Source organism: Lepidochelys kempii, chromosome 13, assembly GCF_965140285.1.
Source record: "Lepidochelys kempii isolate rLepKem1 chromosome 13, rLepKem1.hap1, whole genome shotgun sequence".
NCBI classification, from domain to species: Eukaryota; Metazoa; Chordata; order Testudines; family Cheloniidae; genus Lepidochelys; species Lepidochelys kempii.
This window is the reverse complement of record NC_136392.1, coordinates 32526034-32543085: the sequence shown is the minus strand read 5'-3', so window position 1 is coordinate 32543085 and position 17052 is coordinate 32526034. Positions and strand designations below refer to the sequence as shown.

Here is a 17052-nt window from a genome sequence, read left to right as displayed (position 1 = left end):
GTACCCTGCTAATGCGCAGTGTCCTCTCTTCTTGCCTAGCCTTTTCCCCCCCAGTGGGTTGGGGTACTTTGGGCTCAGTGTCACCCCCCTGTGGGTGGATGGGGAATTACAGCTCTGACAGCCCATGAAAGAGCTTCCATTCTAACCCACCGGCATACACCAGAGCCCCTCCGCGCCCACCCCAGCCTCCCAGCCTGGGCCGTGCTGCTCTCCACCAAGGCCTCCAGACCCTTGCTGCTGCCTGGGGCCGTTTGACCTTTCCCGGCTTTGTCTGACCTGCATGGGGCCTGCCCTGGCCTGCCACTCCGTCACTGCGTGGCTGGCGGTGAATGCGCTCTCCTGCAGCTCCGGCTCGGGTGCGCCTGCTCCCAGGGTGTCTGTTCCCTGCATTGGTGTGTGACATGCACAGCCCTGCTCCTTAGTCACCACCAAGGGAAGGCAATGGCCAGGCAGGCAAGTGGGACCCTCGGCCCTCTGGGGCCAACTGGCAGGGGTCCCTAGGGTCTGGCAGCTACAATGCATTTCGCCAATGAAGTCACGGGGGATAGTTCTCTGAAAACACCCACTCAACGTGCAGCGGCCCTCAAATAAGTGAACAGAATTAGAGAATGATTGAGAAAGGGCTAGATAAGAAGACAGAAAATATAATGCCACTGTGTAAATCCCTGGTACGCCCACATCTTGAATACTGCATGCAGAGCTAGTCGCCCCAACTCAAAAAAGATACATTGGAATTGGAAAAGGTTCAGAAAAGGGCAACAAAAATGATTAGGGGTATGGAGCAGCTTCCGTATGAAGAGAGATTAATGAGACTGGGACTTCTCAGCTTGGAAAAGAGACGACTAAGGGGGGATGTGATTGAGGTCTATAAAGTTATGACTGGTGTGGAGAAAGTGAATAAGGACGTGTTATTTACTCTTCATAACACAAGAACTAGGGGTCACCCAATGAAATTAGTAGGCAACCGGTTTAAAACAAACGAAAGGAAGTATTTCTTCACACAACGCCGTCAACCTGTGGAACTCTTTGCCAGAGGATGTTGTGATGGCCAAGACTATAACAGGGTCCAAAAAAGAACTAGATAAATTCATAGAGGATAGGTCCATCAATGAGTGTTAGGTGGGATGGTGTGCCCAGCCTCTGTTTGCCAGAAGCTGGGAATGGGCGACAGGATGGATCCTTGATGGTTCTGTTCATTCCCTCTGGGGCACCTGGCATTGGCCACTGTCAGAAGACAGGATACTGGCTCGATGGACCTTTGCTCTGACCCAGTAGGGCCGTTCTTAACAGGTGTCATGGGAGGGCTCCAGTGGCCCGCTGGGTGTCACCACCATTGTGTGCTGTATGTACGGCTCCCATGTGAGCAGACTGCCCAGCTCAGCCCGGCTGGCCAACCCGCCCGGTAAAGGTGGGTTCCTCCGGCCAGGAGCAGGGAGATGCTCATTCCCTCACTGCCCTTGTGGGGCTTACAGTGGGTGCTGATTTGCATACTTAGACCAATGCTAATGAGGTGCTGGTGGGAATTGAACAAGAAGTGGCCCCCAGGGGGTGGTTGGTGCGGGGAGATGCTGGTCACAGGGGCAGGGCAAAGGCCAGGTCTGGTCTGAGAGCTCACCAGCACATTTGCTCCACCGGGGGCTGGAGCAGCTACAGACCTGTGGGCTCTCAGAGATCTGGGGGTATCCAGCGGCCGCATGGAAAACCAGTAACAAAACCGAGCACCTCGAACGGAAAAGCTGGCTGCTCTACATAGCGCCCCCCCTCCCCCGGCCATGCAGCACGCTGGTCTCTTCTGGGGCCAGGCCGCGGGCATTCTGAGGGGTGACTTCTGTCCCCCTCAAAGCGCAGCCTACAGTCTGTGAGCCCCTCAGTGTAGCAGAAGTCCGGGGCATGCTGCTGCCAGCCAAGCTCTCTCTGGCCGGTGACTGGGCACTGAGCACGTGTCTGGCCATTGGGGCGAGGAGGCGGGGGGGGCTATTACTGCCCCACGGATTTCGCTGCTGCTACCGTCTCGGGCTGGCTGCAAGGTGCCCAAGGCCAAGTGCGCGGGGAGAACTCCCAGCTGGCATGTTAGCGGTGGGCTCTTATCTCCGAGGCTTTCTATAGCAGAGCTGGCGTCTGCCCAGCCCCGGGTCAGTATTGCTTGGCTGGCATGCCGACACTGGGCCGGCTTGTGCTCCCAAGTGTGCAGCGTGAAGCTGGCACCAGCAACGCCATCTCAGTTCCGCTGGGCAGCGAGCCAGACGGGGCGAGGCTGGGGAGGGCGTGCGCCCGCCGAGTCCCGGCTCTGCAAGCAACTCTGCCCTGGGCTCAGGGAAGGGCGGTGTCTCCTGGCCAGTCAGTGCCCAGCTGGCAGCGGTCGCCTGCCAGACAGTGGGTGCAGGGGCTGGGTGCCGGCACCCAGGCAAGGTTCCTTCGAGAGACCATCCCCCCGAGCGCAGCCCTGCAGCTCGGGGGCATCCTGTATCATGTACAGCAGCTTACCCCAGCCAGGCTAAGCCCAGCTTGCTCTTTAAGGCTTGAGTCTTCCCAGTGCCCTAAACGCTGCGCCGTTACTCAGATTTGGGGTGTCTCATGGGGGTGCAGGACTGGGTTAGAGACCCCAATTTAGGGTCACTTGACCAAGGGATCCCCGAGCTATAAAGGCCCCAGCTTTTCCCCAAGTTTAGGGATTTTACCAAGGGCTTTTGCCCAGACCTGGGGAGCAAGCCACGGCGCTGAGCCTGGCAGAGGGGTCTCCACTGCTGAACATGGCACCCGATGCCCCTTTGGGGGAGAGCAGTGAAAACGAGTGGCAAGAAAGTTAAGCTATCATGGTGGGCACATGCCCTAATGCTCACATCTTTACCAAGCAGGGCCGAGAGCATTATCCCCCTTTTACACGTTGGGAAACTGAGGCAGGAAGCAGGGCCGTGATTTGCCCAAAGTGAGGGAGGGGGAGGATCTCCCAGGGACCATAGCAGCACATCACCCGGAGACACTCACCCTGCATTCAGTCTAGTATGGTGCTGTTTCTTTTTATATCCATGTAACTTATCCCATGTGCCTCCCACGCAGTCTAGAGACATGGCAACCAGGAGGCCTGATTCCCAGTCCCCCAGCCCTAACCACCAGACCCTACTCCCCTCCTAGAGCAGAACCAAGGAGTCCTGGCTCCCAAACTGCCCCTGCTCGAACCCACTAGCCCCCATCCCCCTCCCTGAGCCAAGGAGAGAACCCAGGAATCCTGAGCCCAACAATCACTCAGAGACAAGGTTCGTGACATAGACCTGCTTCATTCAGTGTCTCCAACAGCCTCTGTATCACAAGACATGAGCCTCTGGAAGGTACAGTTCCCCAAGGACCCCACTCAGATGGAGCTGCCTGCCCACCCCTTAGGTCCAAAAAGGCTGGAGCCCCACAGCACTGCAGGGACAGATGTGCCCCCTCAGCCAGGCTCCAAGGTGGTTAGAGCAGGGAGCTGGGAGGCAGGACTCCTGGGTTCTATCCCTGGCTCTGGGAGAGATGTGGGGTCTAGTGGGTTAGAGCAGGGGGGGTTGGGAGCCAGGACCCCTCAGTTCTATCCCTGGCTCTGGGGAAGGAGTGGGGCCTAGTGCAGGGGTGGGCAAACTTTTTGGCAGGGCCACATGGGGGTATGGAAATTGTATGGCGGGCCATGAATGCTCACGAAATTGGGGGTTGGGGTGCAGGAGGGGGTGAGGGCTCCGGCTGGGGGGTGTGGGCTCTGGGGAGAGGCCAGAAATGAGTTCAGGGTGTGGGAGAGGGCTCCAGGCTGGGGCAGGTGGTTGAGGGGTGTGTGGGGGGGGTGTGGGCTCTGGCTGGGGGTGCAGGCTCTGGGGTGGAGCTGGGTATGAGGGATTCAGGGTGCAGGAGCATGCTGGGACCGAGGGGCTGGGACATGGGAGGGGGTCAGGGATGCAGGCTTCAGGCAGCGCTTACCTCAAGCAGCTCTTGGAAGCAGCTGCATGTCCCCCCTCCAGCTCCTACATGTAGGGGAGCCAGGCGGTTCTGCACGCCGCCCCATCCACAGGCGCTATCCCTGCAGCTCCCATGGGCCTGTTCCCAGCCAATGGGAGCTGCAGGGGTGGCGCTTGGGGCAGGGGCAGAGCCCCCTGGCTGCCCCTACGTGTAGGAGCCAGAGAGGGGACATATCAGCTGCTTCCAGGAGCCACATGGAGCCACGGCACATGCAGAGCGGGGCAAGCCCCTGACCCCATTCCCTGGCTGGAGCTCAAGGGCTGGATTAAAACATCTGAAGGGCCGGATACAGCCCCCGGGCCGTAGTTTGCCCACCCATGGCTTAGTGCAGAGGTGGGCAAACTACGGCCAACATGACCCTCCTGCCCGGCCCCTGAGCTCCTTGCCCAGGAAGCTAGACCCCGGCCCCTCCCCTCCTGTTCCCCCCACCCCCACCCCCCACAGCCTTGGCGCGCCATGCTGCCGGCGTAGTGTATTAAACTGTTCCGCGTAGGAATGAGCTACTGGTAGCAGTTACAGGGAGCAATTTACTACGCTACACCGGTGCGATGCTCTAGGCGGTAAGGGGGCAGGGAGCAGCGGGGGTTGGATAGAGGACAGGGGAGTTCGGAGTGGTGGTCGGGGGGGGGGGGCCTGTGGATGGGATTGGGGCGGTCAGAGGGTGGGGAATGGGGGGAGGGGGGTTTGAATGGGGGCAGGGGTCCAGGGGCAGCAGTCAGGAAGGAGGGGGGATTGGATGGGGCAGTGGGGGGCGGTCAGGGGACAGGGAGTGGATGGGGCAGGGGTCCTGGGGGGGCCATCAGGGAACAGGGAGGGTTGGATGGGGCAGGAGTCCTGGGGGAGGGGCCCATCGGGGGGGGCGAATAGGGGGCGGGGTCACAGCCTCCCATAACCGGCCCTTCATACAATTTCCAAAACCCAAGGTGGCCCTAAGACCAAAAAGTTTGCCCGCCCCTGGTCTAGTGGGTCAGAGCAGAGCTCCTGGGTTCTATCCCTGGCTCTAGGAGGGGCATGGGGTCTAATGGGTTGCTGGGGGGGGTGCTGGGAGTCAGGACTCCAGGGCTCTGTCCTGGCTCCTATCCGGTGTGGAGTCTCTGGTGGGACACAGCTGGGGACTTGGGCAGGACGCTGTCCCCATGCTTGGCAAGGGGGGACCGGCGGGCATGGGCAGTGTGGCTCTGGCCGTGGCTGGGCTCGGCGTGGATGGCCTGGTGTGAGATCAGCATGTGGCTCTGGGCAAAGCGCTCCCCGCATCGGGCACACTCGTAGGGGGTCTCGCTGTGCACCCGCAGGTGCTGCACCAGCTCGGCGCTCTCCCCAAATCTGTGGCCGCAGCGGGCACATTCATGGGGCCTTTCAGCATGGATGCGCCGGTGCCGAGCCAGCGTGGAGCTGCGGCCAAAGCGCTTGCCGCAGCCGGTGCAGGTGAAGGGCTTGCCGGCCCCGTGCCGGGTGCCGCGGTGGGCGGCCAGGGCTGCGGCCTCACTGAAGGCCTTGCCGCAGTCAGTGCAGACGTGGGGGCGCCGGGCGTGGAGCCGCCGGTGCTGGAGGAGGTTGGCGCGGAGGCTGAAGCCACGGCCACAGTCCATGCAGCAGTAGGGGCGCTCGCTGGAGTGCACGGCCCGGTGCCGGAGCAGCACCGCGCTCTCCGCAAAGCACCGGCCACAGTCCCCGCAGGTGAAGGGGCGCTCGCCCGTGTGGGTGCGCCGGTGCCGGGCCAGCACCGAGCTCTGCCTGAAGCGCTTGCCGCACTCCAGGCAGGGGAAGGGGCGCTCCCCGGTGTGCACCCGCTGGTGAACCAGCAGATGGGAGCGCTGGGCAAAGCCCTTCCCACAGTCCGGGCAGCCATGGCGCTTCCCCGGGGGAGCCCCCAGGGAGCCTGGGCTCCACCCCTTCAGCCCTTGGGACTCCGCCCCCTCTGCAGGGATCACAGCCCCCGAGCTCCGCCCCTTCAACCCTCGGGACTCCTCCCACTCCGCAGGGATTCCCTGCTGAGTCACAGGCTCCGAGCTCCACCCCTTCAGCCCTCGGGACTCCTCCCCCTCCGCAGGGATACCCTGCTGAGTCACAGGCTCCGAGCTCCGCCCCTTCAGCCCTCGGGACTCCTCCCCCTCTGCAGGGATTCCCTGCTGAGTCACAAGCTCCGAGCTCCGCCCCTTCAGCCCTCGGGACTCCTCCCCCTCCGCAGGGATTCCCTGCTGAGTCACAGGCTCCGAGCTCCGCCCCTTCAGCCCTCGGGACTCCTCCCCCTCCACAGGGATTCCCTGCTGCATGAGGGTCTGGGCACTGGGCTCTCCCCCTGGGGTGCTGTGGGTGGCCAGGTGGCGGCCCAGGTTGGACCTGCGGTTAAAGCGGCGGCCGCACTGTCCGCACTGGTAGGGGCGCTCCCCGGTGTGGGTGCGCAGGTGGAGCAAGAGGCCGGGCCCGCGGCTGAACCGGCGGCCGCACTGGCCGCACTGGTAGGGGCGCTCCCCGGTGTGGGTGCGCCGATGCAGCGCCAGGTCGGGGCCACGGAGGAAGCGCCGGCCGCAGTCGGGGCAGGGGAAGGGGCGCTCGCCCGTGTGGATGCGCCGATGCAGGCTCAGGTCCGGGGCCCGCAGGAAGCGCTTGCCGCAGTCGGGGCAGGGGAAGGGGCGCTCGCCCGTGTGGATGCGCTGGTGCTGCACCAGGGAGGAGCCCGCGCCAAAGCGCTTGCCGCAGTCGGGGCAGGCGAAGGGGCGCTGCCCGGCGTGGGCCCGCTGGAACCGCAGGAACTCGGGGCTGCGGCTGTAGCTGCGTTCCGCCGGCGGGGAGGGGAGCCCCGCGGCGCCATGGAGGCGCTGGTGCTTGGCCAGGTGGGCGCTCTGGCTGAAGCACCGGCCGCAGTCCTGGCAGGCGAAGGGGCGCTCGCCCGTGTGCACCCGCTGGTGGCGCAGCAGGTTGGAGCTGCGGCTGAACCGCCGCCCACAACCGGAGCAGCCAAACGGCTTCGCCGCCGCGCCCCTGCAGGGCGTCCCCCGGTGGGCCAGCAGGGCCACGTCGTCCCCAAAGCTCTCCCCGCACTCGGCACAGATCGTCGGCCCCACCTCGAAGCGGCCGGTACCCCGCTGCCCCTCCGTCTGCTGCTGGCTCCACCAAGTGTCCCCCTGCAGCTCCTCTGTCCCAGCCCCCTCCGCGCTCTCCGGCTCGATCCTGTCCAGGCGGGGAGCCCCCTCCGCGCTCTCACTCATGGCTCCATCTGTCTGGGGAGCCCCCTCCACACTCTCACTCATGGCTCTGTTGCCTGCTGGGACACAGAGTAAATCCAGAGATTAATCTGTCCCTGTGCCAGGGAGAACGGGAACCTCAGGGGGTGGAAAAGGGCAGCGTCAGAGCAGCCTAAGGGATTGGGACGCTCGCCCTGGGAGTCGCAGCCACCAGTCACTCTCAGAATGCCGGCACGGTGACATTTGCAAAGGGCTGCAAGTTCCGATTCACTGTGGCTCACGGGATTTAGACACCCGGGTCCAGACTGACAGCTGTTTGGACACCTAAAAAGCTAATAGGGGACTAGTGGGTGCTTTTATCCGCTTCTCAGGTGCCCAGATCTCTTTAGAATCCGGCCCTCAGTTCTCACTATTATATCAACTGGGAGGCGGGCACATCCCAGCCCCTTCGGAAGCTCTGCGATTCCTCCTCATGTCTGCAATGCCAGCACCAAGGACCCAGCCGAGCAGATCTCAGAGAACAGCAGCCAATGGAGAAACCCTCATGCAAGGAGGGATGGTTCCAGTAGGGGCCTGCGGGGATCTGTTCCTGGCACAATGCCGCTCAGGACCTTTACCAAGGGTCTGGAAGGAAATCTCAACTCCCAGCTGGTAAAGCGAGCGGCTGGCACCCAAACCACTAGGGAGGAAGAAGAGCTCCTGATGCTAAAGGACAGCGTTGGCACAGAAACGAATGGGGATAAACGGGCAGGAGTAAATGCAGGCTGGAAGGAGAAGGTGGTTTCTAACCACCAGGGGGTGGGAGGCTGGAGCAGCAGGGCAAACATCTTACCTAGTTTCCCGATGCAGCTTGAGAACTGTCTGACCAGGACGGTTCGCTGGGGCTACAGAGCACTGAGCTGGGCAGCCGAGCACGGCCACGGGGAGGTTTCTGGCAGCTCTTTGCTCTAGCAGGAAAGGGCGGAAGGAGGTGCAAAGGCTGGCAGGCGGAGAGACGAATTCAGGGTGGGAACAAGGACAGCCACCCCACAAAGTCGGCTGGCGGGCTTAGAGTTTTACACCGCGGCCCAGCACCACAGCAGCTGAGTATCTGCCGTACACCTGAACGGCTCCCCCACGAGCCCGTCACGTCCCTCTCTGGAGGAGACAGAAAGCTCTGCAAGGGTGATCCAGCCAGAACTGCGCATACAGCGGTGCCAGGGCTGGTGCATTCGGAAGGAGGCGCAGCTCTGCTCCAGCCCAGCTCCAGGTGGGCACAAGCCCTAGGTGCGTGCTTTGACCATGTCACTGTCTCAGAATCTCCTTCCACCGGGAACGAGGGGCAATGGGACAGTCTCTCTCGAGCATTCAGGGGCCCAGCGGGGCCGGTCTCCAGCCGCCTCTGGCTCTGACACCGCCCCCTGCCCTCCAGAACCAGCAAAGCTCCTGCTAATGGAGAGGAATGGGCTTCTCACTCACAGCAGCTGTGAACCTGGGCTCCTGCATGTCTTCCTGCATTGGGTCGCTGTACAGGGCTGCTCTGCCTGGCAGATGCCCCTGGCCACCTCCCTGCGCGCTCAGGCTCTGAAACAAGAAGATTCCCACGCTCAGTCCTGGCTGCTCTCCCCCTGTCTGCTCCCCACTCCCTCCAGCCCCCCACATCTCCTCCACTTCTGCTCCCCCACGGAGAGATGGGCACTTCTGCATATTCACTGCCCCCGCCCATGGGGACAGATCCCCACAACCATGAAAAGCGCCCCGCCCCAGCCAGGTACACACATGGGTTCACCTGGGGGATGCACAAGCTGCTGCTCAGGACCTGCCAGGCCCAGTAAGAGCAGGGGCCCATCTAGCCTGGTATCGGGGCTGCAACGCTGCTTCAAAGGAAAGAACAAGAGCAGAGGCCAGTGAAGGAGGGTAAAACAGGACCCAGCCGGGGCCACCACTCCCCGCAGCAACCCCCACCCCACAACTGTGCAGGGGAGACCCCCCCCACACCCCACTTGGGGACATCAACACATCATTGCACCGGCGGGCACATACACGTCCTCTCTGGCTGGGCCGGGATTTCTCACACCCACACCCCGCACCCCATGCACCATCGCTCCCAAGGCAGCCCCGAGCCCCGGCCGCCCCGCGGGCAGATGGGCCCGCACGACTCCCCGCGCACAGGGGCCCCGGCCCCGATCCCCTGCTCGATCCCGGGCGCCGCCCCCCGCGGCTCCCCCAGTTACCGGGGCCCCCGGGCTGGCGCCGCGTCCCCTGCGCTCGCCCCACGGGGCCCCCGGGCGCAGCCGGCTCGGTGCGCGCTGGGCTGAGCGGGACGTGGGGCAGCGAGCGCCGCCGCCTGCGCTCCGGAGCCAGCCCCCTCTGGCGGCGCCTGCTCCCGGCCGGGCTGCGAGCTCAGCCAGCGCCTGGCGCCGGGCTCCTGGAGCCGAGCAGCGGTGCGGGCGGCGGCGGATCCGTCCCACCCGCCCTGCCTTTGGGGGCTCCTCACCGGCACTGGGGGACCCGGTGCCTTATTTCTGCTTTGGCTCGGTCTGGCTTCCGCTGCCAGCCACCGCCTCTTCTGCCCTTCTCCGGCCTGGGGGATTCTGCCCTGGGCTGGGCCTTGGACACTGTGATCAAGTCTCCGCTCTGTCTGCTTTGGGATGGGCCTCTCCCTGGCAGGCCTGTCTCCAGGCCCCTCCAGTTATTGTGTGGCTCTGCTCTGCACCTTCCACATCCCTGTACAATGTGGCCACCAGAGCAGGGCTGGAGGCCCGGTGCTCCCGTATCCATCTCAACCCAGTGACCTACACAGAGGTACCCTCACCACCCTCTTCCCGCTCACCACCCTGTTTATACATTTGCACCTCCCCTTAGCTCTTGTGCCACAGCATCGCTCTGGGAGCTCGTGGCGAGTGTCTTGCTTTTTGTGCCCCCTCAGTCCTTTCCAGGGCGGCTGCTGTCCAGGACTCATCTCCCAGTTGGTAGGGCTGGCCTGGTTTCCTTTGGCCTTGATGTGTCACTTTGCACTGGGCTGGATTAAAATGCATTTTGTTTGAATTAGGCCATTTTCCCGAGCAGTCCAGATGGCTCTGTATACCCTGTCCTCCACCCTGCCGATATTTGGGATTTTCTCAGTGGTGAGCTTAGACTGATTTCGACGTCAATGGAGATCATGGTGAATTGCACCAGGGCTGGCACGATCCCCACAGAACCTCACTAGAGACCACCACGTTTTATGGAGCTTGTCCACTGCTGCTCAGAGTTTGGTCTGTGAGCCCATCCTGCATCCACTGGACATGTGCTCAGCTGATTCATAGATAGATTCATAGATACTAAGGTCAGAAGGGACCATTATGATCATCTAGTCTGACCTCCTGCACAACACAGGCCACAGAATCTCACCCACCCACTCCTGCGATAAACCTCTCACCTATGTCTGAGCTATTGAAGTCCTCAAATCATGGTTTAAAGACTTCAAGGAGCAGAGAATCCTCCAGCAAGTGACCCGTGCCCCATGCTGCAGAGGAAGGCAAAAAGCCCCAGGGCCTCTTCCAATCTGCCCTGGAGGAAAATTCCTTCCCGACCCCAGATATGGCGATCAGCTGAACCCTGAGCACATGGGCAAGATTCACCAGCCAGACACTACAGAAAATTCTTTCCTGGGTAACTGATACCCTCCAATGCTAGCTTTCCATGCCAAACCGCTCAGAAAGAGCCCAGAGCCCAGATTTGGGGTGTGCATTATTGTTCGCGTACAGGGTGTGCATTATTGCTGGTGTATTTCGGTGTCCCCTGCACGCCCAGGTCAGGGTATCACAGCCCTGTCCAGCCCCAGGGCTCGGGGGGGAGGGGGCAGAGGGCAGGAGCCATGCTGGGGGCCTCGCTGCCCTGAGCGGAGGGGGGGGGCTGCTGCACAGTTATCCCACAACAGGGGCACCTGAACAGATACTGCTTCTCTGCCCCTTGTTCAAACGCTGCCTGTGTAGGCGCTGAGCACCTCAGGACTACATCTCCCAGCATGCACCGCGACCAAGAGGACTCTCCCGGCATGCATCACTCCCGGTAGAGATGCATCTCCCGGCATGCCCGGCCTCAAGTGGGCGGTGCATCTTCGAGCACGCCTTGTGCCCCTGCGGAATCTCCCAGCATGCATCATGCTCAGTAAGAGATGCATCTCCCAGCATTCCCTGCGCCCAAGGGAATCCCCCATCGTGACCCGTCACAGGTTCTGGATGCATGTCCCAGCAGGCTGCTCGGCTGCTGTCCTGGCCACGCTGCTCAGAACTACATCTCCCAGCATGCCCTGCTCCCAGGGCGGCGGGGGCTGCAGCCCTTGCCGGGCGAGAGGGCGGGCGGCCGCCTTGCAGCGAGGCGGGGCACAGGGAGCTGGAGAGGCAGCCTGGCCAAGCCCCAGCCCCTAACACCGGGTCACTGTAAGGTCACGGGGGGCGGGGGGTCGGTGTCAGGGGCTGAGCCGCCCGGCTGTGCCTGTCTGCGGCGGGTTGTCAGGCGTCCCCCACAGCCCTGATCTGTGCTTGTGCCCAGAGGCGGGATCGCAGGACTCTGGGAGCTGGGGCTGGCAGTGAAACTCTGCCGGAGTGGGCAGTGCAGAGGGCGGGGCTCCAGCCCCATTGGATTTCACAGGAGACCAGGCCTCTGACCCCCCCCGAACCCCGTGAGAGCCCTAGGGCTGACATTGCACGGAGACCAGCCACCACCGCAAACCCCTTTGACCCCATCCATCCTCCCTCTGCCGATAAATCCACCGCCCCACACCCCTCGTGCTGCCTAACCCCATACGCTCCTCTAGCTATGTACTGTTAGTACCTGTTAGTAAATATTCACCCTTTTAGGCCTTTTCTTTATGTATATTTGATTCATTTATATATTAACTATTCTTTAGAATCTCTAGGATATTAACAAAGAGTATGTGTGAATTGTAAGGCCCAGAACACTGGTTCTTGACTGATAAGTAACCTTGATCAATAAGAACGTAAGAGTGGCCATCCTCGGTCAGACCAAAGGTCCATCTAACACAGTATCCTGTCTTCCGACAGTAGCCAATGCCAGGTGCTTCAGAAGGAATGTGGAGCACAAGATCTGGTCCAAGATGTAAACCGTCCCTGCCTGTCCTGGTTAATAGCCATTGATGGACCTATCCTCCCTGAATGTATCTAGTTCTTTTTTGAACCCTGTTATAGTCTTGGCCTTCACAACATCCTCTGACAAAGAGTTCCACAGGTTGACTGTGTGTTGTGTGAAGAAATACTTCCTTTTGTTTGTTTTAAACCTGCTGCCTGTTAATTTCATTGGGTGACCCCTAGTTCATGTGTTATGAGGAGTAAATAATACTTCCTTAGTCACTTTCTCCACGCCAGTCATGATTTTATAGACCTCTATCATATTCCCCGCTTAGTTGTCTCTTTTTGAAGCTGAAAAGTTCCCAGTCTTCTTAATCTCCCCTCATACAGAAACCGTTCCATACCCCTAATAATTTTTGTTGCCCTTTTCTGAACCTTTTCCAATTCCAATATATCTTTTTTTGAGATGGGGTGACCACATCTGCACACGGTATTCAAGGTGTGGGTGTACCATGGATTTATATAGAGGCAATATGATATTTTCTGTCTTGTTATCGATCCCTTTTCTAACGCTTCCCAACACTCTGTTAATTTTGCCTGCCGCTGCACATTGAGTAGGTTCCTATTCAGGAATTCTGTGTGTTAGATTATAGCTAACAATCTGTGGCTTCCCTGTGTCTATAAAACTCCAGTTAGTTTGAGGAACCATCCCCTTCACATAGATATCGATCCTGCTTACATAAGCGTATATAAACCTGGGAAACTGATAAGGGAGGATTGTTCCAGCAGATGTTTTCTATTAGGGAATCAACAGGGAAGACTGATTAGGGGGGAAGAGCGAGCCAGTGAACGTTATTATCTTGAAGAATTATTAGTCCTCTCGACAGTAAATAATCCTGCCTTCACCCATAAACCAGGTAAACTGAGCGTGTATAGCTGCTATGACATTAGAATATATGTTTCTTTTGGCAGAGGGTCTTTTTGACACTGGTCTTGGAACTGAGCTGGGGAATGAAACCAGGCATCCCTCCAAGTGCAGCAAAGGAGTCCCAGCCCCAGCCGTTCTGGATCTGCTGTCACAGGGTGATTAGTTAGCCCCTGGCTCTGCGCAGTCCTGTACAGTGCTAATCTCTGGTGGAACCTGTGAGTAAATAATTCCAACTCCTCACTGTCATTCAACAAGCGGGAGTTGGCATTAACTTGGACACGCAACACCCCGGGTCTGGAAACCTGGCCCCAAACCCTGCTCATAACCAGCTGGTGAGTCTGATCATAAGAGGGGGTGGGGGGCTGCAAAGCCTGACAAAACTGCTTTCATTCAGCACCAGCAATTACGGAGCTGGATCATCTGCCCCTCCCGGAGCTGGGGGGGGGGGGGGAGCTGTGCAGCAGCTGGTGTCAAGGGGGGCCCGGATCTCGGTCAGTGTCTGCAGCAACCAGCAAAATGGGGGCGAGATCTCAGCCGCGGGGTTCAGGCAGCAGCCCCCCACACGCCCCAGCCCCCCAGGGATAGGGCCCCCAAATAGAGCCAGATTGCGACACAGCCGAGGCAGACCCCTCTCTGGGGGGCTGGGCAGGGGGCCAGTAACATCCCCAGGCCCCCTCACTCTTCGGGGCTGCCCTGGGCAGGGCCCGGCCGGGAGCAGGCGCCGCCAGAGGGGGCTGGCTCCGGAGCGCAGGCGGCGGCGCTCGCTGCCCCACGTCCCGCTCCGCCCAGCGCGCACCGAGCCGGCTGCGCCCGGGGCCCCGCGGGGGAGCGCAGGGGACGCGGCGCCAGCCCGGGGGCCCCGGTAACTGGGGGAGCCGCGGGGGGCGGCGCCCGGGATCGAGCAGGAGATCGGGGCCGGGCTTCCTGCACTAGGCGGGGGGGCGGCTGCAGCCTCTGCGGGAGATTCTCCCTACTGTCATAGAGGGGCTGGACACTGCCCTCTGTCCCCCGCCCCCCAGCAGAGGGGCCTCCCCGGATCCCCGCCCGGGCACAGCCTCCCTGCCCCCGAGAGGGCCTGGCTCTCCCCCAGGACACGGATGGTGCCATGGGAGACGCCTGTCTCCTTCCCCACCAGCGGGACCCCGCCCCCCAGGCTGCCCTGACTTCCTGGGTGGAAGAGCCCCGGGTCGGGTCGTGGCTCCCCAGGGCTGAGAGGATGGGCAGATGCCTCTGGGTTAACTGGCAACAGTGTAGTGCCCAAGTGCCATGAGACGATAAACCCCTGAACGGACGGCCAGGGGTAGCGGTGGGCTTGGAGTCTCCTGGCTGCCTGGCTGCCTTCCTGGAGGCTCCCTGCAGGTGTGTGGGATGCACCCCTCATGCACTGCTCGGGGGCTCCGACCCCGTTCCAGAAGCTGAAGGAAAAAGTGAGATTGTTATGAAATACCCTTGGGTGAAACCAAAGCAACCTCTGGTCGAGTGTGAGGCCGAACGGGGCCATGGGACCAGCTCGTCCGGCCTGGCACGTGGAGTGGAAAGTGGGGAGGTTTGAACTGGCCTTAACTCCCTGGGTTTCGTTTCCCGGCCTGGGGCAGTCCCCGAGGGCTCGGCTGCCAGTGTCCCTGCGGCCCTGCATACTGCTCCCCTGGAGATTCCCCAGGCTCTGACGCTGTTATTTCTCGACAGGCTTCTCCCAGCCTCGGTAGCGTGACCTGCCTTCGTGACGCATCGGGGAGCAGCATGGTGAGTCCCTTCTCTTGGTGAAGGCGTGACTGGGGAGGGGGCCCTGTCTCAGGTGGTCAACGGCTACTCCGGGGGCTCCCTCACTGGGAAGAGCTGGGGGCTGCAGTGCGATATGGTGACTGAGCCTTTTGCCAGACATGCAGAATCTAGATCCGTTGTGTCCAGAGAGAACGGGGCTTGGAGATGGGGCCAGGGCCGTGAGAATCCAGCTTAAACCCTGACCTCTCCCATCTCCTTCCCCTGTCCCAGGCTGCCCTCAACTCCCAGATGGAGTGCAGGGAGGAGCTGCAGGTCCCGGATCCCCAGGGCTGTGAGGAAGGGGAGATGCCACGTGGTGCCAGCCCAGGTGAGGAAGGGCTTAACCCAGCTCTGGCGCGGAATGGCCCCAAAACTGCTGCAAAGCTCCCAGCATGACCACCTGTATTCACCTGACCTGTGATACGGCCCCACTAGCGCTGGGGAACCCCCCACCCCATGTTGTCTCTAGGGCTCAGCCAGGATATGCAGCAGAACTGGACACTCTGCCCTCCCCATGGGTGGGTTTGGGGGTCAGACCCTGGTTCCCAGCCCTACAAACAGAGGTTTATTAGTGACACGCACTCCCACCCGCAGGGTCCCTTTGCCCCGGTGCAGGGAGCTACTCACATCTGTGTCTCAGCAGATGACCGGGCGAGCGAGGAGGGGGCTGCCCAGCTGGACGGGGCACCCAGAGGAGCCCAGCTGGACGTTTGCCAGCGCTCAGAGCGGGTCAGGAGCCTGCGCCGGTCGGGAAGGAGAAGCGGCTCTAGGCAGCAGCCAGCGACCCCCGCCGGGCCAGTCCCCCAGCCCCGAGGAGCTCAGCAGCGCTACGTGTGCGCCGAATGTGGCCGCGGCTTCGCCGTGAGCGCCCGCCTGGTGAAGCACGAGCGGACCCACACCGGGGAGCGCCCCTTTGCCTGCGCTGAGTGCGGCAAGCGCTTCACCCAGAATGCCAACCTGGCGCAGCACCGTCGCACCCACACCGGGGAGCGCCCCTTCCGCTGCGGCGACTGCGACCGGCGCTTCGGCACCAAAGCCGACCTGGCCCGGCACCGCCAGTCCCACACCGGGGAGCGCCCCTTCCGCTGCGCCGAGTGCGGCCGGGGCTTCAGCCAGAGCTCCAACCTGCTGCGCCACCAGCGCTCCCACACCGGCGAGCGCCCCTTCGCCTGCCAGGACTGCGGGGCCGCCTTCGCCCGCAGCGCCCACCTGGCGGCCCACTGCCGCACCCACACCGGCGAGCGCCCCTTCTGCTGCGGGCAGTGCCGGGAGCGCTTCGCCCAGGCCACCGCGCTGATCCAGCACCGCCGGCTGCACACGGGCGAGCGCCCCTTCGAGTGCTCCGACTGCGGCAAGGGCTTCACCCGGGCCGCCACCCTGCAGCACCACCGGCGCCTGCACGCCGGCCAGCGCCCCTTCCCCTGCCGGGACTGCGGGGCCGCCTTCGCTGCCCGCGCCACCCTCCGCCAGCACCGCCGGAGGCACTCCGGGGAGGCGCCCTTCCGCTGCGCCGAGTGCGGCCGCCGCTTCGCCGTCAGCTCCGCGCTACTCCGGCACCAGCACGTCCACACCGGGGAGCGGCCCTTCACCTGCCACGAGTGCGGCTCCGGCTTCAGCCAGAGCTCGGCGCTCGTCCGCCACCAGAGGCTCCATGACTAGGGCCTGGCAGTCCCGGGCCCGGCGGCGACAAGCCAGGGCGCGACCCCTGGTGGGAGAAGGGTGCCACGGGGGGCCCTGGGCGAGTGGGCGAGGGGAAGGTGCTCTGCGGAGGTGGGTTAATTCAGCGGGAATAAATGAGCCCACAGGGTCTGTGCCGTTAACGGGACCCCGTCGCTGCCCAGGGCTAAGCGGTTCCACTCGGTTCGGGGTTCCAGTCCAGAGACCCTGCCTTGCTGAGCCCATAGGGGGCTGATGTCCCAGCAAACATCTCCTTAGCCTTCGATTAAAGCTACCGAAAAGAGCGCTAACCAGTTGTAGCCTTTGAAACGTGAAGTATTCAGTCTGGCTTTTAGTTCACCAGCAGCCTGTGCTCCTCTTCGCACTGGCAGGGGGGTTCTCCTAAAACTCTCTCCCATCTGGCAGCCTCTTAGCGAGCAACAGAGCTGGTGATCAGTGGCTTTCTGTGGGGCAAAGAGAATGGGCTGGAGCT

The 17052-nt window shown here is 61.9% G+C and overlaps 2 protein-coding genes across 4 annotated transcripts; one reads left to right on the top strand and one right to left on the bottom strand.

Moving 5' to 3' along the window:
* Positions 1-4428: 4428 nt before the first annotated feature.
* On the bottom strand, positions 4429-9539 carry LOC140897416 (uncharacterized). 3 transcript variants are annotated; one of them, XM_073310104.1, is made up of 4 exons: positions 9377-9539; positions 8932-9019; positions 7996-8726; positions 4429-7243 (listed from the first exon to the last, which is right to left on the bottom strand). In XM_073310104.1, the coding sequence occupies exon 4, from the start codon at positions 7227-7229 to the stop codon at positions 5055-5057; it is 2175 nt and encodes a 724-aa protein (XP_073166205.1). In that variant the 5' UTR covers positions 7230-7243; positions 7996-8726; positions 8932-9019; positions 9377-9539; the 3' UTR covers positions 4429-5054. The 3 variants fall into 3 exon arrangements, with proteins under 3 accessions (XP_073166205.1, XP_073166202.1, XP_073166203.1); XM_073310101.1 differs by lacking the exon at positions 8932-9019; XM_073310102.1 differs by lacking the exon at positions 8932-9019 and having other exon boundaries at positions 4429-7240.
* Positions 7761-16870, top strand: LOC140897180 (uncharacterized). Its single transcript, XM_073309578.1, has 6 exons — positions 7761-7961; positions 9373-9586; positions 13844-14004; positions 14829-14885; positions 15135-15231; positions 15544-16870. Exons 1-6 carry the CDS (start codon positions 7761-7763, stop codon positions 16560-16562), a joined length of 1749 nt encoding a protein of 582 aa, XP_073165679.1. The 3' UTR covers positions 16563-16870.
* Positions 16871-17052: the final 182 nt, after the last annotated feature.

Bases quoted from the DNA above. Each gene is read 5' to 3' on its own strand.
- LOC140897416 (XM_073310104.1), bottom strand. From the start codon at position 7,229: ATGAGTGAGAGTGTGGAGGGGGCTCCCCAGACAGATGGAGCCATGAGT.
- LOC140897180 (XM_073309578.1), top strand. From the start codon at position 7,761: ATGCCGCTCAGGACCTTTACCAAGGGTCTGGAAGGAAATCTCAACTCC. The intron at 7,962-9,372 runs GTGGGAGGCTGG...CGGCTCCCCCAG, and splicing joins TGGTTTCTAACCACCAGGGG to TTACCGGGGCCCCCGGGCTG. The intron at 15,232-15,543 runs GTGAGGAAGGGC...TCTGTGTCTCAG, and splicing joins GCCACGTGGTGCCAGCCCAG to CAGATGACCGGGCGAGCGAG.